Below are 24,365 nucleotides of genomic sequence, written 5' to 3'. Positions count from 1 at the left end.
AGGGAGTGTATGACAGTTCTCAGGGTGGGAGGACGCGAGCAGGCTCGTGGGCTCCGGAAGACACTTCCAGGGACAGCCTGGTGATGTATGCGGCCTCAGGCTGCCCCTGAGCTGTCTTCTAGAGCACTCCCAGAGTTGGAGAGCGAGGATGGTCACAGAAGTATTACTTGCAAGACCAAAAAACCTGTGAACTACCTACAAGCACACAAAAAGGGGCCAGTGAGATAAAATTTGAAAAAGCTGTATGAGAGATTACTACATAATCGTTTAAATTCATACTTTTGTGAAAATACATAATTGTGAATATATATGCATTTATGGAATACGTTCTAGTGGAAAAATATCATGTGGAAAGCTCTAGTTTTAAAAGCCTATGATTGTATTTGTTTAAAAACTCTACATAAACATATGAATAGTATATATTTGTGTATCAAAAACAAACTATAGGGGCGCCTGGGTGGCTCAGTCATTAAGCATCTGCCTTCGGCTCAGGTCATGCTCCCAGGGTCCTGGGAATGAGTCCCGCGGTCGGGCTCCCTGCTCAGCAAGGAGTCTGTTTCTCCCTCTGCCTCTGCCTGCCGCTCACCCCGCTTGTGCTCTCTCTGTCTCTGACCAATAAATAAATAAAATCTTAAAAAACCAGTAACAAAAACTCTACGGCTCTCTTTGGGCTCCTGCGATGACAGGTTAGTCTGTCTTTCTGACAATCCGTACGCTCTGGCTTCCTAACACGCATGGCCGCTACTTTAGCACTGGAAGGACAGTGCGGACACTCTGCTGCCGTCCCCAGCAAGGCGAGGCGGCACCTAGGAGGGAGGGCACAACGCACGCTGGCCTAACGAACGGCCGGACTCGGTCAGAAGTTCAAATGCCTTCCGAGAGCTAAGTACAACTCAGATGGGGCTGGTGTGACGAAGTAAGGCATGGGAGCCGGCGGGGCTGGAGTCAACTAGATGGTGCATTCGAACCTTAGCTGCCCCTCTCGCTGTTCTTGGCCACCTCTGATAAGTGTTCAGCACAGTTAGGGTCTGCAGGAAAGCACTGCTGCCTTAAGGACCAAAAAAGCCAGGAACGAAAGGCCAAAGATGAAGAGAACACGGACATCAATGGTCTACTCAGAAAAAACAATACTGTTCACCAGGTTGCTTCTTTGGGATTAGCAAACCCACGAGACAGGTATGGTGGGCCGTAAACCTTGCTCAGGTGAGACCCTCCACCTTCCCCAAACACAAGAGCCAGAGGGTACCGAAATTAACTTCGTAACGGATGTTCGTTCTCTTCACAGTTTATCTGGTAATTTAACGAGGTCTGCTGCATTAGAAACATTCAGCTTATTAGAGCAAAAGGAAATAGGAGGTATTTCCAGAATTACTTACATGTCATCCCCTTGGAAAGGCCTATCGTCCTTATCAGACGCCTGCCTCACTGCCTCTTTTTCTCTCTTCTTTTTCTCCTTCTTTTCTTTCTTTGAGAGAGTTCTCTTGAAGTTCTGGATAACACCTTCTTTCTCCTGTTTTTCAGGTCCATTGCTCTGAGCCTTCTGATAAAAGTAGCATCATCACTATGGCGGTTGTTACATAGAACCACAGAAAGCTCTCTATGGCTTAGCTAACTTCATTTCACGTGTTAACGCCAACACCCAGCTACAACCGGGGGATGGAAATGTCCTTTACCTTGACTGGGCTGATGGTTACAGGTGTGTACTTAGCAAAACTTAATTAATGAATTATACATCCAAGATCTGTGCCTTTCACCGTGTGCATATTTTACCTCAATTCAAACAGAAAAGCAAGCAAACAGAAAACCAAACCCACTAAGAAAACTAGGGTGGGAATCATGAAATCTGATTTTCAATAAATAAAAATCCAAATAATTTACATAGTTACTTTTAAAAAAGAAGTCTAATCAAAATATGGAAATAACTGGGGTGCCTGGGTGGCTCAGTCGGTTGAGCGTGGGACTCCTGATTTCAGCTCGGGTCATCATCTCAGGGTTGTGGGACTGAGCCCCGCATTGGGCTCTGTGCTTGGTACAGAATCTGTTCGTCCTTCTCCCTCTCCCTTTGCCCCTCCCCCTGCTCTCTCACTAAGAAATAAAATCTAAAAAAAAAAAAGGAAATAACTGCTTAAATCATCATCTACTTTATAGATATTTTCTCTAAGTTCAAAAGAAATGTTAAGCATACTGTAAGAAACTGGCTTTTTTGAAGCAAAATTATAAGTACTATTTGTGCAAGAACTTCTAATTTCTTTTCCAGATCTTGTTTATCTGCTTGCTTATTCTTAATTTACAACATGGCCTGCTAGCAGATGACACAGACATTATTTTTTTGGTATAATTAATAGGCTGACCGGCAAAGAATCAAGAAAAACACGGAGGAACGGTTACTGTATTGGGAAATAAAGTACCTTCTGTTTTATCTAAGTTAGCATTTCCATTTTCATTGCTAGCCAAGTCAGCATTGTCCTAACCCGAATAAGACCTCTGATCCACATGAATGAGGATCTCTGGCCCACAGCTGAAATCATGGTGCAGAAATGAAATACCACATGGACCAAAAAAAGAGAAATGTTCACTATTACTTTATATGTATTTGCATTTGCTACAAATGCCAAGCCACTAAAGCCAAGGCCAAGAACACATTTTGTGGATCTAAAACTCTTCAACATGGAACACTAACATCACACAAAACAAAGTAAAAATTTTCTGTTTCCAGAAGTGACAATGGCACTCTCTCCCCAATCTGTTGAGGAAAATAAACAGAAGATGTTTCTCAAAGTATTCCTGACCTCTGCATTTGCTATCACTTGTCAGAATGAATTCTAGTGTAAGATGCCACTTGATTTAGCACAGAAATCGCAGTGAGTTTCAAATCTTATCTGTATTTCACAGTGTTCCACGTGAGCACAGCGGCACAGGAATTCCAGACACCCCACCACCGGAGAAGGTCTCTGGTATCACCGCACTAATGCATTACATCAGCCCAGACAGTTGGCTAACTTCTAATCTTACACAGAGTACAGAAAAGGTTTTAAATGTGCCTTATTAAGTTGTATCTGAAAAGCCACACAAAATAGGCTGGGGTTCTTATTAAAACGTATTTTCAACTTCTAATTCGGTTTGAATTTCTAATTTGGAGCTGATTACTTGATCATTAAATCTTCTAATAACACAAGCTTCCATATGCTTCTTTGCAAAAGTAAAGAGCAATATTAGGGATTAGTTAGTGAAGCAGAGATAAGTAGAACTCCTTTCAATTTTTTTCTGGGAGGTGGGTAAAAAAGTCATTTAGGAAAAGCAGCAAACGGGAAAGTTCAGTGGAGTTCTAATACACTAACTAACATCACAGTCTCATGTTCATCTTGGTCAGACCTGGGCCCGGGACACCATCAGCACGAGATGCGGAGGGATCCTACCTTAGGAGGAACGGCATCGTTCTCATTCTTAAGAACAAATCTGCCCTCTCGATCATCTTTATTCCAATTCAACTGAACAACTAGGGGTTTCTCATCTATATCCAATCTTCTTTCTTCTTCAAATCATGAAATGAAAAAAGTTAAGTCATGGTTATTTAATGGCACTAGCTAATACAACATTCTCAAATACGTTTAATTTTGTAGATATTAATACCTTATTACCACAAGTACTTACTAACAGGCTGAAATGTAATTCAAAATGTTATGTGTTAGTTTTAATTATTTACCATTTTGTTGCCACTATAATATATACTACCATGTACCCAGTGCCAAACACTGACCAGGGATAATGCCCTTACAACATTTAGAATCCAAACTGGGAAAATAAGAGAGATACACAAACTAGAAAAAAAATATATATATAGGGCTTTGCTATCAGCCTAATTCTGTAAATCAAATTATCTCATATATGCAACTGGAGAATAAGGAAACAACATTAACGTAACACAGGAGTTCGGTTGACCTATGAGATTTCCTTCTCACACGAAAACGGCTGTACTCTTCTTTCTATCTCTCATCTCCCAAACTCACCAGGTCCAGCCCTCACAGCACGTCCCACCATGAAACCACCATCCCATCTCTTCGTTAGGACAGCGCTAGGTTTAGAGTATTCCTTCCTTGCTTGCTACACATCTAACATGCCTCAGGGCATGCTGATCAGGAATGTGATGGAACAGGCTGCCTGAGGGCCTGGCACACCTGGGCCACCTATTAGAAGCCTACAGTCGGCCAAGATCATCCGTGTAACTGTCTATAGGATGTCTACAATGAGCACAGCAAATACAGGAGGTAGGGGCCAGCTGGAGAACTACTGTGGTAAAGGGAGCAGGAATTAACGGGGCAAATTTAAAAGATAAATAGACTTATACAGGCTTTCACTAAATACTGTATATAAACAGCAATGTTAATTATAATACAGTAATAACAAATTCCAATTTATTATTTCATGAACCGAAAATATGAGAAATGAAAATGAGAGCAATAAATTAGGGACTGGATGAAGTTTGAAATTCCTGCTACAAACCAAAATTACCAAGTTCTTCTTATTGCAAAGCTTGTCCTAGATCAAAATCCTTCATAATATATTTTTAGAGAACTAATTTTAAGAACAACGGAGTCGAAATTATAAAAGTCAAATAAAAGCAAGGGTGAGGTATTCTAAAGCATGTGAGCCTAACTATTAAATGTAAATACAGTCAGGGTCCTACCACAACTTTATAACTTTAAGATATCTTTCTGCCGGGTGCCTGGGTGGCTCAGTTGGTTAAGCGACTGCCTTCGGCTCAGGTCATGATCCCGGAGTCCTGGGATCGAGTCCCGCATCGGGCTCCCGGCTCGGCGGGGAGCCTGCTTCTCCCTCTGACCCTATCCCCTCTCATGCTGTTTCTCTCTCTCTCTCTCAAATAAATAAATAAATAAATAATAAAAAATAAAATTAAAAAAAAAAAAAAAAAGATATCTTTCTGCCTTAGAGGTTCTTATATTGTTTTTTAACAGCAGAATCCTGTTTTTTCAACTTTCAAAATTCAAAAATTTCTATTTTCCCAGTTGATTTCACATAAGGAATCCTAAAACACAGGAAGGATAAGAGTGGAGTCTCCCTGGTGGTAGAGTGCGGGTTGGGGCCTGGGATTCAGCGCACTGGACCTACAGTTCACAAGCATGAGGGGAGGTGCCCTGAACACTCGCTGAGGAGGAGCATTTTAAATCTTCAGGGAAATCAGTTGCGTCGGGCAGATGCTGCGTGAACTGCTAGCCGCAGGCAGCCCCCAGCCCACACCGGACCGCGTCGTCCCTTCTGCTAGCGTCAGTGTCAATGTCAAGGTGGGATTTCCGTGGTGCTGGACAAAACCAGCAGCACTGCCCAAACCAGCAGGGATGGGAAATGAGGGCACATAAAACCCCATCAGGGATGAAAATTTTAGTTTTCCTTTCATTTTATGTGCACGATTTTTTCAAACATCTACCAAGTTGTTAGAGCATAAATACTAACTTGTCTGAATCGAACTACTGAATAAAATGAAATGTTAGGTATTTCCTTTGGCCCAGAGGTACCACTGAAAAATCACTGACACCCTAAGGGCTCCATGACCTGAAAACTGAGAACACGCAGACAAGGGCTCTCCCCGTGTCTGAGGCACAGGTGCGACCCACCGGCATGAGCACGGACATGTGCGGGACAGAGCCAGATGTCCTGGCCACTCTCCTCAGGGTGTGGGTGAGACTTTCCCCTTCTTCTCCACACACCTTCATTTTGTTCTCACCCCCTTACAGGTAAGATAGTTTACTTTTTAATTAAAGGAAATTTAAAAGAAAAAGTTTCTTTTAAAAAAATCAAAGTCATTCCATTTGAAGATCTCAAATTCCAATCTTACATATTATTCCAAAGACTTCAGTTGGTGGTTTTCAAATGACCAAAAAGTGAAAACACAAAAAGGTCTGGAAGTGAGAGTATTTTCTTCTCGATAACCTGGTTCTAATGATTCTGAGTAAAGGAAAAACCCAACCTCAGAAAAACCATCCAAAGTGAAGTATCCTCTGTTGTCAAATCCAGTTTGGGTATCATCTGTGTAGTGGGATACCCTCATAACGTTAACAGAGTAATAAATGAATACGACCTATCTGATATTCTACTGGGGAAAAAAGTGTATGGTCATACCCAAATTCCACACAATACAAAACTTTTCACCCAATTTCAAATATACACAGAGAGCTGTCATTTTGAAGTTAAGACAGATAACTTATGTTCAAGGACTTGGGGATGGAATTTAACAGGTATTAAATTTTGGTTTGGGCTGTATGTAATCTTTTATTTGCTGCATTAATTGAGATTTGTATTTTTTATAGGTGACTCAATACTTCCAAAGCACTCATAAAAAATTCTTAGAAATTTCTACATTTCTAATCAGTCCAACTTAAAATTGCTACTTGATATAGATACATAGGATATTTTAAGAAATTTTAAACATTAAAAACAAGGAGAAATCACTAACTACATAAGACAATTTCCTCAAGATGCCCTAATTATTCCCAAATAATAATGAAAATATACTATCTCACATTACAAAATACTCATTTTTTGTAAGACTGATAACTCATACTCATATAATATTTAACTGGGTTAAAATTAATTGTAATATTATACTCGACACATAAGAGTTACATCAACTATTGCTCCAAAAGCAAGTAGCATATTGCATCATCAGTGTGTGTACGACGCCTGGAACGCCTGGCTAATTTTATGAGGAAATGTCATGCTACTTATCTCTGAAGAAATAAACATGTATTAAATTAACACATTCATTCTAACTTCCCACAGATGTGTGTGCCAAGATCTCCTAAGAACGTTTCGCAGACACACAAACATTTTGCCCGCCTGTCAAATGCTCCCCAGCCCCTCCAGAAAGAGAAGGACCTGCGGGAAAGCAGGGCTGTGACTGAGCTGCCCTGGGGACCAAAAAGTGTTTTGGGAGCTCTCTATCCAAGAAGGGGACACCCCGCCAGCTCCCCATGTGTGTGCGCACGGACCTCCGCTGACGTGCACTTCATAGAGGGAGTACTTGGGGGATGACAGCATCCGCATGTCAGGCCGGAATTTCTCCGCCAGCGTCTCGATCACATCTTGAGTGGTGGCAGTACTAGAGACCCGAATGCATTTTGTTGCAAAATTCCCAGCAGCTTTATCTTGAAAATAAAATCTCATCACTCCATGGAACTCCAAATCCTAAAAGAAAACAAAAAGATACATTTTTGGAAAAACAACATTCTAAAAAGATTCACTTTTTGTAACAATAATAAATGAAAAACAGTATTCACCACTTTTTAAAAATGTTTCATTACCATAAACATCTCAGAAACTGAGAGACATGGCATTTTAGTCCTCAAATTTAATTATGTGACTTGGGACAAGTTATTTACAACTTCTGCTTACTCATCTCACATCTAAGACAACAGCTGTAGAGGTAGCTGATGTTAGTAACAGCTAATATTAATGAGTCTTCAGCAAGTACCAAGCATACCTTGACATGCAGTATTTTACTATGTCTTTATAATGGCCCAGTTAAGTAGATTTATTACTAAACTCTATTTTCAAGATTTGGTCATTAAAACATAAAGTTTAAATTGCTTGCTCAAGTAGTTATATGGCAAATCCAGAGTTAAAATCCAGATCCACAGGTCCCCAAAGTCCACGCTTATCAGTCCTTGAGGTCCTGCCCAACCTGGAGAATATAAAGCCTCAATGAAGAAAGAGACATTCTAAAACCACAGGGGAAATGTTAGCCCCAATTCTACCATGAATGTGAATAAATGGAAACTCTTTAACTTTTGCAGAATATAATTGTAACTAATTTTAATATGAACTACTTGCCCAAAATCAATGAACACAATTTAGATTTTTCTCAAAACCTTACTTCTAGAGAAAAATACAATGGTCTTACAAGTGAAGAAATACCACTGTAAGACTGTGGCCCATGTAACTATGCGACGTTCTTTCCTGTTATTTCCTTGTTTCCCTTTTTAATTAGAACGCAGTTCAGTCAGGTGAAACTCACATGGGCTTCCAGGCCTTCTGCTACAACCCTAACACTCAGTGGTTCATATCCCACAGATGAGCCACTGTATCAGAGAGAATCTGGTTGTTTGGTGGGTTACAGTTTCCCTGGGGAGGTGGGGGGGGGGGGAGCGGAGGGTGTAAGGTCCAGAGCCTGAACTTGGAGAAAGAAAGCACAGGTCCTGATGAAATTCCAAGCAGTGTTTCTAACTCCTTGGCCACCCTCACTGCCCCCAGCACCACCAAAGGTCCACTGGCTCATCAGTTCTTCCCACTTCTCGCCCTCCACGCTAGCACGTCAAGTCATTCCACCTTCAGTAGACACCTAGAATCCATCCAAAGTTTTGTTAAAAGTAAGTCAGATGATGTCACTCCTTAGCTTTACTCCTGGCAATGGCCTTTCTATGGGCTCAAAGCCCATCACAAGTAAGCTTTCTCTACTTCCTCCCAATCTATTTGCTTATTCTTCACTAATAATTACGCCTTAATAATTATAATGGTTGTGGGATATTAGAATGTGGCTAACTGTATAAACTATATGAAAATTAAAACAGAAAATGAGACATTAAGACATATTTCTAGCCCCAAAGCTTTACTGTGCTTGCTCAGATCCTGTCTACTAGGCAGTCAGTCCGTCCTACCCATTACCCACTGCCCCAGGGAAAACAGAGAGTAAGTGAGCATGTGTGTAAAAATAAATAAATAAATAAATAAATAAATAAATAAATAAATAAATACCACTGAAACAGATCTTGGGTTGAAGTAGGGCCATTGATTATGGGGGTGAGGCTGAAAAAAGCTTTATGAGTTAGCAAAATGGGAGTTATGTTAATAGTCCTGCCCCGGTCTCTCAAAATCATATAAACTGCCTCTTTGTTAGCCTAGGTCAAGCAGCAAAGAAATTTAAACAACATCCTTTTGAAGGTTTATCTTTTAGTCTGGCAACCCCGAAACCTCCAGATGTGAAAGATGCCCCTACACTGTAAATGTGTACGTCAGCACAGTACAGTACTATTATTACTACTTAAGCACTGCATTACCGGTACGACAAATAGCTCCGGGGCACCAAGTACTTCCTGGGTGCCAGGAGCTGTCTGAACACTTCCCCCTGCAGGGCTTCCTTCCCCGGCTCTCCTTTGCTCACGGGCCCCCTCCCCGCACCCCTCCCTTCTATGCTTCTCTACTCTCCCTATCCACCACCCTCCTCAGGCTATCCTAAGACAACACAGTAGGAAACAAGAATTACTCTACACATTTAGCTGCATGAATGCGTTTATTATGGGAGTCCTACTTTCATCCCAGGATTCTGATACCATCACCACTGCCACTCTGAAATCACCTTTATATTACACCTAACGATCTCAAATATTAATTGGCCCTGGCTTCTCCCAGGGCTCATGCTTTATAGATGAAGTCAAACCAAAGAGGCAAAGTAACCTCCCACTCGATCATTTTGTTAACAGAGTAATTTTACATCATTTGTGACAAGAATAAGACAGGTGTACCTGTGGATCCCAAAGACAAGAAAGCACCACTCTCCCTGGTAACTGTCCACAAAAAACTCCAAAATACCAGACATCAAAGATCTGGGAGGGAATGCCCAACTTGGCAAGAACACCAAGGAAATGATCAAGAATGAATTTGGTAAGGCAAGCATGGAAAGGAGGAGATCCCTCAATCACCCTCATGAAAATCCCTTATGTATAGATTACTACTGTTTTTAAGAGGAAACTACAAATACAAAATCTCCGTTATTAATGTGGTTCTGGTACTGATCTCACATAAAATGTTGAGATAAAAGGAAAAAAAGGAGTAAACCCAAGGGTAGAGATCCAGCAAGCAATAGTACCCGTGTCTACAGAGAAATAATATTTCTGTAGATGTTTTTAAAGAAACAAATCTCCAGGTTCTACACCTAGCCTAAATAAAGCAGCCTATTAAAACTACCTTTGATCTCATTCACACTAGATAAATGTTAATAAATATTAACTTAGTTTGCTTGGTTACCTCAATATCACACAATACCTGAGTGTAGCTGTTATTAGAATAACACCTTAATAAATTAATACATTAGCCCCGTGTTTAATTATTCAGCCAAATACAAGTTTGGCCTGTGTGACTAAGTCCACAGAATTTTATCAGACCTGAAAAGATTGGTAAAATCAAGTTCTTGAACCTTAAAGTTTGGTGTGTAATGACCAAACTAACAAAAAATAATAACTAACGTATATTAAGGGCTACCACGTGCCAGATACTAAGAGTTCAGCATTTAATTCCTCAAACATGAACTAGATACTATTATCATCTCGACTTTACAGGGGGGTACAAAAGAAGGCCCACAGAGGTTTTAAGTATGTTTTAACTATGATCAGACAGCTTGCCAAGGAGCAGGGCTGAGAAGCAGCCAGCATTAGCTGTCCCACGAAACCTCAACTTCTACACCACCACGCTCTGCAGTCCCTTCTTCAAGTCACTGCATCATCTAGAGGAAGACTGGTATGAATGTCTTCCTTTTCTTTACAACAAGTACAAGAGGAGTTCCAGAAAAACAGTGAAGAGAAAGAATTCTGACACTGAGAGGGGTCAATGACTTGCCGGAATCACCCGCCAGACAGATCTTAAGTATCTTAATGCTCACTTTGGGATCGGAGGCCAGGCTCACACCGCATGCAGTGCCAGATTAATTCCTCTATTAGCCTAGGAGCCTGGCCACTGCATGGTGCAAGGGACACCTGGGAGTTTGCAGCAAGGGTAGAAATAAGTTGGTATTTCAACTTAATAGCTGTATCTTTGAGTGAGCTCTCTGATATGCATGTGAGCTCCAATTTCCTTAATTATAAAATGAAAATAAGCTTGTTTTGAGGAGTAAACTATATAAAGAACTAGCAATCAGCGCTCCCACTAAAGGATAGCTTTCCTAGGGAGTCTCTGATTCATTGTTCTAGGCCCTCCTTCAGTCTCTAATACATTGCTTCGCACATAAAAATAACAAATTTGAGTCAAAACTTCCAAAAACAGTATCTGATTCTTCCATCTGTGGTTTGTCTGCTCTGAACTGATAAGGACTCTAGAGCAAAACTTGGAATCTGTAATAAGCAGCCCTGAAGTTTCAATAACAGGGCTAATATTCTGATAGTGTTGCAGCCAATACAGTTATAATTTTACAAAGACAAATGTTTCCTTAACAAAGTCCTTACACAAATACCCAAGAGACAACATTTAAAATTTAAAAACACTGTTGTAGATCCTCCAATACCTAAATGAAGTGCCTACTTGTTGGCAGCATACTTTCAGGAAGAAACTTGTGTTCAGAGCAGGTAGGCCAGTAACTGCGGTAAACTGGGGTAAGTACTATAATCAGCACAGACCGCTACCATATGCCAACAGCAATAATCTACCTGAGAGGCAGAAGACACAATGTATCACCTGTTTTCCTTTCCTTAAGGGTTATTTTTCCTGAAAGGAAAACAAGTTTCTTTCTTTCCTAAAGGTGTATATTTACCTTTGTATAAACTTCTCCCTGAGAAATATTATCACAAGGATTATTACAATAGAAATGAACACTACTTGGGGTGGATTTAATGATAACTTGGAAACAAAATTATTTTAGTATTTATCAGAAAGAATAGACCAAAAACAACAACAAAAACCCCAAACCACAGAAGGCTATATTATAAATTACTAGAGAGCCAATGCAAAGAACAAAGGACTAAAGGTAGAGATTAGCTTTGAAATATTTTATCAATATCTTATTAATTAATGAAACTGATAATCAACTGGCCCTCTCCAAACCAGTAAAAACTCACCAGGGCAATCCCAAATCTCCTTTTGCTCAAACTACTCAGAACCATTTGTTCCAAACCTGCATCGGTCGACCGTGCTAATCCATCTTTCTTCTCATTGTGTCCAGGATTTATGTGAAGCCATTTCCTAGCCTGCAGCAAAGCACCGCTAACTGAAACAGGGAATCACCCAACTCCCCATGGAAGAAAGGGCAGTGGACAGAACACACCACTTTATTACACACACATAATTCATTTCTAATGCTGGTGCCTCCAAAAATAGGTGCAAAATGTTTTGTTTTTGTTTTGTTTTTAAAGATTTTATTTATTTATTTGAGAGAGAGAATGAGAGAGAGAGAGAGCAGGAGAGGGGGGCGGGTCAGAGGGAGAAGCAGACCCCCCGCCGAGCAGGGAGCCCGATGCGGGACTCGATCCCGGGACTCCAGGATCATGACCTGAGCCGAAGGCAGTCGCTTAACCAACTGAGCCACCCAGGCAGGCGCCCAATAGGTGCAAAATGTTAAGAAAAAATACAGCTGTGCCTCAAAACACACACACACACACGTTATTAGTACGTAAATCAATCAACTGGATAACAGCCATTTGAGTGTTAATAATTTAGATGGAAAATGGAAGAAATACTTGAATATGGGTTTCTGGAATCTTACTTGTATAAACACTGTTTATTAAACTTTAAAATTATATGCATTTCAGGAAAGCTTAAAATAAGTAACAACTGTCAAATGTCCTCACCAGGCTCATTCATTCCCAATGGGGCCATTTGCCTACCCTTCCCACCTAACTCTCCATTCCTATGGGTGGGGAGCTACTAAGAAACCCTATGTTTTCTTTTTAAAAAATTATTTATGTATTTATTATCAAGTATAATTAACATACAGTGCTGTATCAGTTTCAGGTGTAGAATATAACAATTCAACAATTCTACAGATTTCTCAGTGCTCATCACCGCAAGTGTCCTCTTAATCCCCTTCACCTAGTTCACCCCTCCAACCCCTCTCCCCCAGCCACCAGTTTGTTCTCTGTATTGAGTCTGTTTGTCTCTTTTCTTTGCTTATTCGTCCCTTTTCTTTTCTTTTTAAAAGATTTTAAGTAATCTCTACACCCAATGTGGGGCTCTAACTTACAACCCAGAGATCAAGAGTTGCATGATCTACCCACTGAGCCAGCTAAGCGACCGCCCCCCTTTTTGTTTCTAATTACAGTACCTTGTAAATGGTACCTTAAGAGGTTTCTGTAAAAACTAAGTAAATGGGTTTGTTTTATATTGAACTACCTTTCAGATAACTACAGAATACAGATTAAGAGTTTCCTCTTGGGGCGCCTGGGTGGCTCAGTTGGTTAAGCCTCTGCCTTAGGCTCAGGCCATGATCTCAGGGTCATGGGATTGAGCTCTGCATTGGGCTCTCTGCTCAGTGGGGAGCCTGCCTCTCCCTCTCCCTGCCGTTCCCCCGGCCTGTACACTCTCTCTCTCTGTCATATAAATAAATAAAATCTATTTTAAAAAATAAATAATTTTTAAAAACCATAATATAGTAAAAATTAGTGCATCTTTACTAGCATAATAAGTTCCAGAGTTGATTCATACAACTCTAATTTTGAAGTAGATATGAGTATAATCTCTTAAGTGAAGAAAATGATAAATTTCAGGTATAGGTTAACAAAAATTTATTTACTAAAAATAAAGATGTAATGACCTTCCCATCTGTTCCAAGACCCCATGACGTCTGTTCCTAGACCTCAAGTTAAGAAACCCCCATGACAACTCCAGTGATGGCAAACTCACTGGCCATGCAGGCCGTTCTTTCTTTGTACAGCTCGACAGCAGGAAAGTAGGGTTTTATACAAAAGCAAATTCATCTCCTGTGGCTTTACCAGTTGGGCTTAATTTTATCCTTTGGTATTATTTAGGCCTATATTCAAACCATGGTTTATGAATGATTTTTTCCCCACTTATTAATGAAATGGTATAGAATAGATGATTTCTACTGGGTACAATGCACTCTGGGTAAGGAAACGGGGCAAGTACTGGCTCATGAAATCTTAATTCCAGTCATTCCTGTGTATACCCTGGGCTACAAGGTAAAATGCACTTCTTTTTCTTGCTACAGGTGAGAGTTGCCCCGTGACATTTGGGACTGCAGAATTCTGTACTGTGGGAGGCATGCTAGGCACTGCGGGATGCGAGAACACCCCGGCCTCTATAACCTACATGCCAGTAGCACCCCCCCAGTTGTGAAAACCAAAAACGTCTCCAGACATCTGCATACATCCTCCAGGAGACAAAACTGCCCCTGTGGAGAACTGAGGATTTAGAACAAGTCTAGTCCCTTTCCAGAATGGCATTCTAATTCTAGTTCCTCCAACTGTTCTCTTTCCTGTGACAAAATTCCAAATCCACGTACTTTTCTCTTGAACACATTAGTGTTCTATCCACCCGGCCTGACACCATTTCCAGTACTGATCACAGGATTCCAAATGTGTAGCTCTGATCAACTCTAAGTACACTGCTGTTTCTAACAGGACACCTGTAATTAATGCAATGTAAGACTACATTAGCTTTTTGGTTACCACCTAATATTGTTGATTCTCACGAGGTTCCAGTAAATTTAAATTCTTGAGTCATTTGCACGCTAGTTACCAACTAGGAACGCTTCTCAGCTTGGCACTAATCAGCCTTTGAGTACAACTGCTTCCTCATTCATCTAACTGTACTACAGCCAGATCATCAACACAAGAATGTGACTAAAGATGCTGCTGAATTCCTTGATAAAGTCTGGATACATTATGGCTGATGCATTTCCTTGATCTACAAACCTGGTAGCCCTACTGTCTCTCTCACACGTGTGCACACACAAAATGCCATCGTTCTCTCTACTGAGCCATGATGGTTCCTATGAATGGGGTTACACAATGTCCCTAACTCCAGGCAGTTTCCCTTGCAGTCTGGCCACAGTCACGGAGAACATTTCTATGAAGAGTTTTAAGTACACCTTTCGACAAGGTCCACATGTTCAGGTCACACAGTGGTTTTAAAGTTTTTATTGTGTAATAAACAAACACCTTTATGGAAATCTATATTTTAAAAATTACACACTAAAATATAAATATATATCATACAGCAACTAAAGAAACGTGAACAAATCTGACTACACAAATTTTCTAAAGACAAGTGACACACTAGGGAAAAAAAACATTTCCAACTAACATGGCAGATTTCTGCCAATATAGAAAGAGTTCCTGGGGGGCTACCGGAACCATGCGGCTTCTGACCATTCTGAAGATGAATCAGAAAGAGTGGGAGCAGCAAGTGCTCACGCTCAGCCTGGACAATGCCGGCAAAACCACCATCCCCTCAAGAAATGCAACGGGGAAGACATCAGTACCACCTCCCTGACGCTGGGCTTCAACACGAAAAGCCTGGAGCACGGAGGACTGAAGCTGAACCCCTGGGACGAGGGCGGCCAGCGGTCCGTGCGGTCCTCCTGGTGGACCTGGTACAAGGCACAGCCGGCCTCATCTGGGTGGGGGACAGCGCCGGCCGCCAGCCAGAGCTCCAGAGCCTGTGTGGGAGGAGCCTGGCTGGAGCAACCCCGCGGTCCGCCAACAAACAGGACCTGCTCGGAGCGCTGTTCTCCAACACCGTCCTCGAGGCCTCAGAGCCGGGCTCCATCCAGACACCACGGGTGCACCGGGGAGATCCTCCTATCTGGCACTGAATGGCTCCTGATGACATTTCCCGCCACATCTTCCCAGCCCACTGAGCCACTCCAGATGCCTCTTACCTCACAGTCAAGGCCCCTACTCCAGCCCTCACTAAGCACCACCCACAGGGGAACAGGAGCCGGTCGGCCTGACACTCCGGGCTCCACGCCGTCACCTGCTGCACCCTGTGGCCCGAGGGGGCTGTCTCAGCTGCTACCAAGGCTGGGGGCCTCGTCCTTTGCTTGGCTGTGAGAATAAACCGTTCCTTGCCTTCCCCCCGCAATAAATAAATAAAAATAGAGTTCCTAAAATTTGAGAAGAAAAACACCAATAATTCACTTGAAAAATGAGCCAAAAGACATCCGGAAACGCAACAGAGAGCTCAGAAAAGAGGTAAAAAATGACTCAAATATAAAAAAGGATGTACAAACTCACCCATGACTTCAAATAAAGATAACAGTACGATGCCATTTCTCAACAATCGAACTGGTAAAAATCTGAAATTCTGACAACATACTCTATTTTGGGTGATGGCAAAAAGGTACACACTCAAGGAGCAAAATCTGGCAGTATGTGGCACAATCAGGTCCCCGTGGACCTGTGACAGAGCAGTCCCACCTCTGCGGCTCTACCCACAGGTGCATGCTAGCACAGCCGAGAGGCTGAGGCAGAGCACCTCACCGCAGGCCTGGCTGTCAGGGCACGAGCGTGGCAACGACCCAGCAAAGGGCGCAGGAGGAGGCAACTCTGGTACTTTCGGATAATGGAGTAAAACGCTGCCAGAGGCAGGAACGAGGAGAAGCTCTTCACACTGTGACGCAGCTCAGTGCACCAGATGCAGTCGGCTGGGAAAAGCAAGGAGCGGGACGGTATGCACAGCAGACACCTTCTACATGAAAGGGCAGGAAACACAAACACACAGACGCACGTGATCACATCTGCAAAAGGAAACCTTCCTTGAGTGGAATAAACCACAGGGAAGCAAAGCCTTCCCCAATGCAACTGATTACACAGTTTCAACTTTGGAACCATGTGATTATTTTAAATAATAATTAAATTTTAACACAAAATAATCACTAAAAATTTAAAACAAACTGAAATTTAATGTCTAACAATGTATCAGCTTGGTTACATTACCATACAGAAAAAAAATTTTTTTTCAAGTCATGTTAGAAAACAGTATTTTGACGTTACATCCCTGGTAGACTCTAAGAACAGATACCTTGCTAAGAAATATTAATCTTGGGGCGCTGGGCGGCTCAGATGGTTAAGTATCTGCCTTCAGCTCAGGTCGTGATCCCCGGATCCTGGGATCCAGCCCCGTATCAGGCTCCCAGCTCAGCAGGAAGTCTGCTTCTCCCTCTGCCTGCCGCTCCCCCTGGTTGTGCTCTCTCTCTCTCTCAAATTAATAAATAAAATCTTAAAAAAAAAGAGAAATATTAATCTTCATTCAGAAGTCCTGTTTAGTAATATTGGCATTACTACGTATAATACTGGAACTATATGACAGAATAAAGCAAACAAGTAATTGTGTTAATTTAGTTATAAAACAAGATTTTCCATGTAAGAGAAAGGAGATTAAAATTTTTCAAAAATCAAAGAAATTAAATAAAAACCTGTAAGGCCAAACCTGAATTGGTAACATCAGAAGAAATTCATGGATTTTTTTCCCCCAAAACAAATAAGTATCTTCTAGTTCTTTCCATGCAAAGGCCTTGAAGCAAAAGACAAGCTCCAAAAAATAAGCACGTGTAGCACCTAGACTATGATCTCTAAATATCACTCTCCACTAAAAGGAGTCAGAGCTCCTTGGAGAAATGGCTGAATCCAGGTGTCAGTCAGAAAACGGACAAGATGAGTTTGATACATCTTGTTATGCCAGAAAAAAAAGATGTTCTCAAAAACTAACTGGTTCATTCCAAAGAACCTTCTAGCCAACCAAAAGGTGCACCTGGCCAAATCTGGGGAAATCTGAATGCCAGCAAAAATAATGACTACAAACTGACTGAAACACAGAACAAATAGAAGTCCTCACACGCACCCCAATGCTTACAGCAGTATTATCAACAGTAGCCGAACGACGGAAACAGCCCAGGTGTCCATACTGATGGATGGATGGATGAAGAAGAGGTGGTATATGGAGGCACAATGGAATACTACTCAGCCATCAAAAAGAGTGAATTCTTGCCATTTGCAATGATGTGGATGGATCTACAGAGTACTATGCTAATAAGTGAAGTAAGTCAGAGAGACAAGTACCATATGATTTCACTTGTATGTGGAATTTAAGAAACAAAACAAGCAAAGGAAAAGCAGGAGAGAGAGAGAAACCAAAAATCAGAATCTTTACTCTAGAGCACACTGATGGTTCCCAGAGGGGTGGGGGTGGGGGACGGAGGAAGCAGGTGAAGGGGATGAACGAGGACACTAATGAAAGGGCACCTGGCTGGTTCCGCCGGTGGAACACAGGCCTCCTCGCCTCCAGGTTGTGAGTTCGAGCCCCACACTGGATGTAGAGATTACTTAAAAATAATAAGATCTTAACAAAATTACACTTATCATGGTGAGCACTGCATAATGTATAGAACTGCTGAATCACTATACTGTACACCTGAAGCTAATATAACAATGCCAGCAAAGTTTGGCTGGCAAATAAAAAATAAATTTTTATTTAAAAATTTAAATAAAAAGCTTATTTTAAAAAAATGAAAAAAAAATCCTCACATTCCTAATGATAGTAAAGAAAACCATGCAAGCCAAAAACAAAATCATAATCACTGTCACCACTCCAGGTAACTAGGGTACCAACTCCTTGGCCTGAAAATAAGCAATTCAAGTAAAAGAACTCAGAAACTCTGCTTTCCTTAACTTAGATGCAGAAAATTTGTTTCTTTTTCTAAAGAAAAATTCCAGCCACTCAATGTGACAGAAATCATAGAATTAGAAAAATCACAATTTTGTAAGCCCTACTTGACTAGGCACAGATCTACAAAGGCTAAAATCTGCACCGGAGGTTCAGGGGCACACAGGTCCCCTCCTACTGTGCAGCCAGTGGGCGGCCACAGACCGCAACCAGCACTACTTAACCAAGCATTCTTATCAAATAGTTTGATCTGAAGCCAACTGGGCTTTAAAGCTATGGAAACAAGTCAAATACCGCCACCATCCCTGCAAACAAAAAAGGCAAGTGGAGTATGGGATATTCTACAGGAAAATTTAGCCAGTTTTTTCCGGCATGTCTATGACATGAAATAAAAGTCCGGTTGGAGAGGGGTGAGAATGCTCTAGATTAAAAAGAGACATAAGATAAATAAATATAATGTGTGGACCTTATTTGGATCCTGATTCAGATAAATTACCTATAAAAACAGTTTTTCAGAGAGACAGGGAAATCTCAATATGGGCTAGATATTAGAGAACAGTAAGGGAATATGGTTAACTTTGCTGGCAGGATTACTGCATTATGGTTAGATTTTTTGAGATACACACCGAAGGAGAAGAAAAATAACATGTCAGCTTTCAGGATTTGCTTTAAAGATTTTATTTATTTATTTGAGGGGGGGGAGGGGGAGAGAGAGAGAGAGAGAGCATGAGCAAGGGGAGGGGCAGAGGGAGAAGCCGGCTCCCCGCTCAACAAGGAACCCGATGCAGGACTCGATCCCAGGACCCTGGGATCATGACCTGAGCTGAAGGCAGACGCTTAAACGACTGAGCCACACAGGCGCCCCAGGATTGCTTTAAAATAGCTAAAACAACAACAAAAACTAATGAATTAAAAACAATGAAATTTTGAGGGAGCCTGCTCAGTGGCTCAGTCAGTTAAGCGTCTGCCTTCAGCTCAGGTCATGATCCCAGGGTCCTGGGATGGAGCCCCACATCAGGCTCCCTGCTCAGAGGGGAGCCTGCTCCTCCCTCTCCCTCTGCTCCTCCACCCCCCACCTCATGCTCTCTCGCTTACTCTCTCTTTCAAATAAATAAATAAAATCTTTTTTTTTTTTAATATTTTATTTATTTACTTGACAGAGAGAGAGAGTAGCAGAGGGAGTGGGAGCGGCAGACTCCCTGTCGAGCAGGGAGCCCGATGCGGGGCTCGATCCCAGGACCCTGAGATCATGACCTGAGTCGAAGGCAGACGCTTAACCGACTGAGCCACCCAGGCACCCCATAAATAAAATCTTTAAAAAAAAAAAAAGAACAGCAAAATTTTGAAAATTTTTAAGTCTTGGGGATGGATATAAATGAGTTTCATCTATTACATTTTATTAAAAGTGTTTAATATAGGGTGCCTGGGTGGCTCAGTTGTTAAGCGTCTGCCTTCGGCTCAGGTCATGGTCCCGGGGTCCTGGGATCAAGTCCCACATCGGGCTCCCTGCTCCGCGGGAGCCTGCTTCTCCCTCTCCCACTCCCCCTGCTTGTGTTCCCTTTCTCACTGTGTCTCTCTCTGTCAAATAAATAAATAAATCTTTAAAAAATAAATAAATAAAAGTGTTTAATATAAAAATAAATTATAATTACAAACTAATTATTAAATATGAAATAAACCCATTTTCATAAAAATACAGATGCTTTAGAAAAAATTCAAGGAATTGGATTCTGTAAATAATAAAATGAACTAACATCAGAGGTCAAGCATCTATGGCTTGCACTGAGCAAGCAGCAGGTGTGTAGAGGAAAGAGAGAAAGTGAGGCTGGGCCTTGGAAATGGCCAGACATTAGCTCAAACTCTGGTATTTTCACTGAACGCTCATGCAGCTCTGGGCGAGATGCCTGAGTTCTCTTGTTCCCTGTCTACAAAATGGAGAGGCTACTCTATTTCACAGGGTTTTGTGGTTACTACATCATTTATGGTATATAAAAGCACCTGCTATGAATAAAGCACTTGATGATAAATGTCACTTCCTATGTGCACATTCTCAAATGTTCATACTTACATGAGAACTAGTTTGAAAGGTACATAATCCCATCTCTAGCAAAACGAAATACAAAAGCAAAAACAACTGAGCACATATTAAAAGTATCTGAAAAATGCAAAATAGTAAGCTTTATAGAAAAAATGACACTTTACAACATTTATAATTGCTTTTGAAACTCAATATCCAAAAGTTCAAATCATTTCCAATGATCTGACTGTAACCAAATCAACATACATAAAACTCCTGAACTCTGCCTCAATATCATAATATCAAAAAGAAAATCTGGGACGCCTGGGTGGCTCAGTCGGTTAAGCGTCTGCCTTCAGCTCAGGTCATGATCCCAGGGTCCTGGGATCGAGTCCCGCATCGGGCTCCCTGCTCTGCGGGGAGCCTGCTTCTCCCTCTGCCTCTCTGTCTCTCATGATTAAATAAAATCTTTAAAAAAAAAAAAAAAAAAGAAAGAAAATCCAAGAATATAAAATTAGAAAATGTGTTTTTATAACCTTCTTAAATCTGGACTGAGATTCTTTTTTAAGAATGTGAAATATTAAAAAGGAGTTTCAGGGTGCCTGGGTGGCTCCGTCAGCTAGGCGTCCAACTCCTGGTTTCGGCTCAGGTCATGATCTCACAGTCATGAGATGGAGCTCCACATTGGGCTCCCCACTCAGCGGGGAATCTGCCTGAAGATTCTCTCTCCCTCTGCCTCTGCCCTGCCCCCACTTACATGTGCTCTCTCTCAAAACAAAACAAAACAAAATAAATAAAAAGGACCTTCTAAATTTGAACAAGCGTAATGCACCATACAAACTGTATACACAAGTAAGTAGACTATCATTTACTGTACTTAGAGTAACTTTCAAATCAAAGTAAACATTCTTGTGACTGATTCAAAGAAGCTTCCTATAATCAAAATGCTTCCATCTGTATCTTTTTACTACAGTAGTATCGTAGACTAAAAACTGAATTCGTGGGGTGCCTGGGTGGCTCAGTCGTTAAGCGTCTGCCTCCGGCTCAGGTCATGATCCCAGGGTCCTGGGATCGAGCCCCACATCGGGCTCCCTGCTCCACGGGAAAGCCTGCTTCTCCCTCTCCCACTCCCCCTGCTGTATTCCCTCTCTTGCTGTGTCTCTCTCTGTCAAATAAATAAATAAAATCTTAAAAAAAAAAAAAAACTGAATTCGTATTATTGAACCTATTTAAACAAAACTTCATGCAACTTACCTAATTAAAAATATCCTCAATCTCTGGTAGTACTGCATGAGGACTACCATAAAACACAGGTGCAGCACAATTTTAAAACACAGGCTATTGTCTGAGTCGTCTTTGTCTTACCCAAGATATGTGAGAGGGGGCTGGGACAGAGGTGGAAAGAACAAATTAGAAACGAACTAATTTTGGGGCAGAGGATGCAGCAGCCGTGGCGTGGACGACGACTGTCTTACAGTTGGGATTTTACAAACTAAACAAACTCTCTTCGGTGCAAGTACTATGCTGGTGCACATATTTGGCATTCTATCCCCTGGTATCAGGAATGATCTCCCAACTGCGTATTTGGTGCCAAGCAGTACCTCCTGACTTTACTTCCTGTTTCACTCTGCATTATCAAATGACCCCAGCAGACTGGAATGTCACTGAGTACCAGGCAAGAGAAAAACAAAAGGTAAGGTGCATAAATCAGCACAGGGACTTTGAAAAGGAGTCCTGTTTTTACCTTAAAACAGGATTTTTTTTTTTTTAAAGATTTTATTTATTTGACAGAGAGAGACACAGCGAGAGAGGGAACACAAGCAGGGGAGTGGGAGAGGGAGAAGCAGGCTCCCGCCGAGCAGGGAGCCCGATGCAGGGCTCGATCCCAGGACCCTGGGATCATGACCTGAGCCGAAGGCAGACGCTTAACAACTGAGCCACCCAGGCGCCCCATAAAACAGGATTTTTAAAGCACTAATTTAGAAAAGGAACACAAAACCTCTATGTAGGGCAAAGTAACACCGATAACAGCTCACAGTTCAATTGAGAAGTCTTCTTAATATATAACTGCAAAAGGGAATTATCATGAAAAGAAGCAATCACTGAACAGATTCTCGTTTAATGTTACTAAATATTCTCCCTAGAATACTTTTACCTCCTAGTCCAAAAGCCGTCCAAACTGTTAAACATTCCAAGCTAACGCACACACATATATATAGACTAAAAAAAGTACATTCTGGGGCCCCTGGGTGGCTCAGTCGTTGAGCATCTGCCTTCGGCTCAGGTCATGGTCCCAGGGTCCTGGGATCGAGCCCCGCATCGGGCTCCCTGCTCGGTGGGAAGCCTGCTTCTCCCTCTCCCACTCCCCCTGCTTGTGTTCCCTCTCTCGCTGTGTCTTTCTCTGTCAAATAAACAAATAAATCTTAAAAAAAAAAAAAAAAAGTACATTCTGGAATAAATTCTTTAGGTAATTAATGGAATGTCATAGAAAGGAACTCAAAAACAATAGATACAGAAATCTGATAAGTGTTAGGTTCTGTGAAATGAAAACCTAAAAAATCACTGATTGTGTTTTTATATATAAAATTACACTGCTCACGAAATCTCATTCAAGGAGACTCTTGAAGATAATAACTACTGTGTCTAGATATAATTGCACACACAATTAACAAACAACAACAAATAAGAACTTTTTTTTTTCAATTTAAGATATGGAATGCAGAGTCAACCTAAACCGTAAACTATCAAACCTAAGCATGTTGTTGGAAACCTCCTCTCCCCAACAAATAACACCAACTGATGTGAAGACAAGCAGAGAGATCTAAATTTCTGTCCTGAGATGAACAAGGAAGATGTTCTGCTACAGCAAACAAGAAAGGGCAAGAAAAAAGAAAACACAAATAACGATGATGATAATACAAAGAACATCTAACACATCTAGGCATCCATCGTAAAAAAATTTCGTTAGTACTGAAGGAGCCAAACGTGGTGCTAAGGGCTCTTTATGCGTTGTCTCCCTCGGTGGTAACAGCAACCCTATGAGGCCAGTACCATTACTTTCCTGTCTTGCAAGGAGGAACAGGGTCTGAGAAAGACCAAGTCACTTGACCATGATGGCACAGCTAATACCCGTGGGCCAGAATTTCTACTGAGGCAATTTTGAAACAGGAGGCCATACTTTTTTTTTTTTTTTTTTAAGATTTTCTTTATTTATTTGACAGAGAGAGACACAGCGAGAGAGGGACACAAGCAGGGGGAGAGGGAGAGGGAGAAGCAGGCTTCCCGCCGAGCAGGGAGCCCGATGCGGGGCTCGATCCCAGGACCCTGGGATCGTGACCTGAGCCAAAGGCAGATGCTTAACGACTGAGCCACCCAGGTGCCCCAGGAGGCCATACTTTTTAACCACGAAGCAACAATGCCTCTTACTTACCCTGCTGTATAAAAGACTGTAAAACTCCCAGCTCTAGCAAGATGGTAGACTATTCAGGAACCATTCATTACTTTATATGATAGATAATACAAAATAAACTTTCTCTGAAGTGTATCACTGAATCTATAAAAAGAAAGAAAACTCCAAGAAGGCAGGCCAGAAAAACAGGTGTACGGGACGGGCTCCAGAATGCCCAGCATTGCGGCACCCACTACAGAGGGGAAGGCGGAGGTGGGCGGCCATATCACAGAGAGATCCCAGGGGGTCTACATATCTAATTGTAAAAAGCCAAACTGTAAAACTTTCAGAATAAAACATGGAATATACGCATCAAACAAGAAAAAGTATAAAACTTAAAAAAAAAGATAAACCCAACTCCATTTCAAAAGTTTTAAAAATCTGTGACAGAAGACACTGTAAAACGTGAGAAACCATAAACAATACATAATGCACGAAAAATCAGGATTCAGATTTTAAAAGAATTTCTATGAGTCAATGTGAAAAAGACAAATAGCTCATGGG

At 41.5% G+C, this 24,365-nt stretch overlaps 1 protein-coding gene and 1 pseudogene across 7 annotated transcripts in view; one reads left to right on the top strand and one right to left on the bottom strand.

Moving 5' to 3' along the window:
* The window catches only part of LOC118001767 (afadin-like), a 100,885-nt gene extending 93,659 nt beyond the window's left edge, over nt 1-7,226 (bottom strand). For 5 of the 7 annotated variants that reach the window (XM_034991901.1, XM_034991904.1, XM_034991907.1 and 2 more), the window contains exons 1-3: nt 7,005-7,226; nt 3,417-3,532; nt 1,377-1,540 (exon numbers count right to left, since the gene is read on the bottom strand). In XM_034991901.1, coding sequence (XP_034847792.1) covers nt 1,377-1,540; nt 3,417-3,532; nt 7,005-7,179 — 455 coding nt within the window. In that variant the 5' untranslated portion in view covers nt 7,180-7,226. The remainder of the gene's footprint in view (nt 1-1,376; nt 1,541-3,416; nt 3,533-7,004) is intronic. The other 2 variants (XM_034991903.1, XM_034991902.1) reach the window with 2 other exon arrangements.
* Nucleotides 7,227-15,087: 7,861 nt separating this feature from the next.
* Nucleotides 15,088-15,547, top strand: LOC118001807 (annotated as a pseudogene).
* The last annotated feature ends 8,818 nt before the right edge of the window (nt 15,548-24,365 follow it).

This window comes from Mirounga leonina, unplaced genomic scaffold (assembly GCF_011800145.1).
Source record: "Mirounga leonina isolate KUSES-001 unplaced genomic scaffold, KU_Mleo_1.0 Mir_54, whole genome shotgun sequence".
NCBI lineage: Eukaryota > Metazoa > Chordata > Mammalia > Carnivora > Phocidae > Mirounga > Mirounga leonina.
This window is presented reverse-complemented; position numbering and strand designations above follow the sequence as displayed.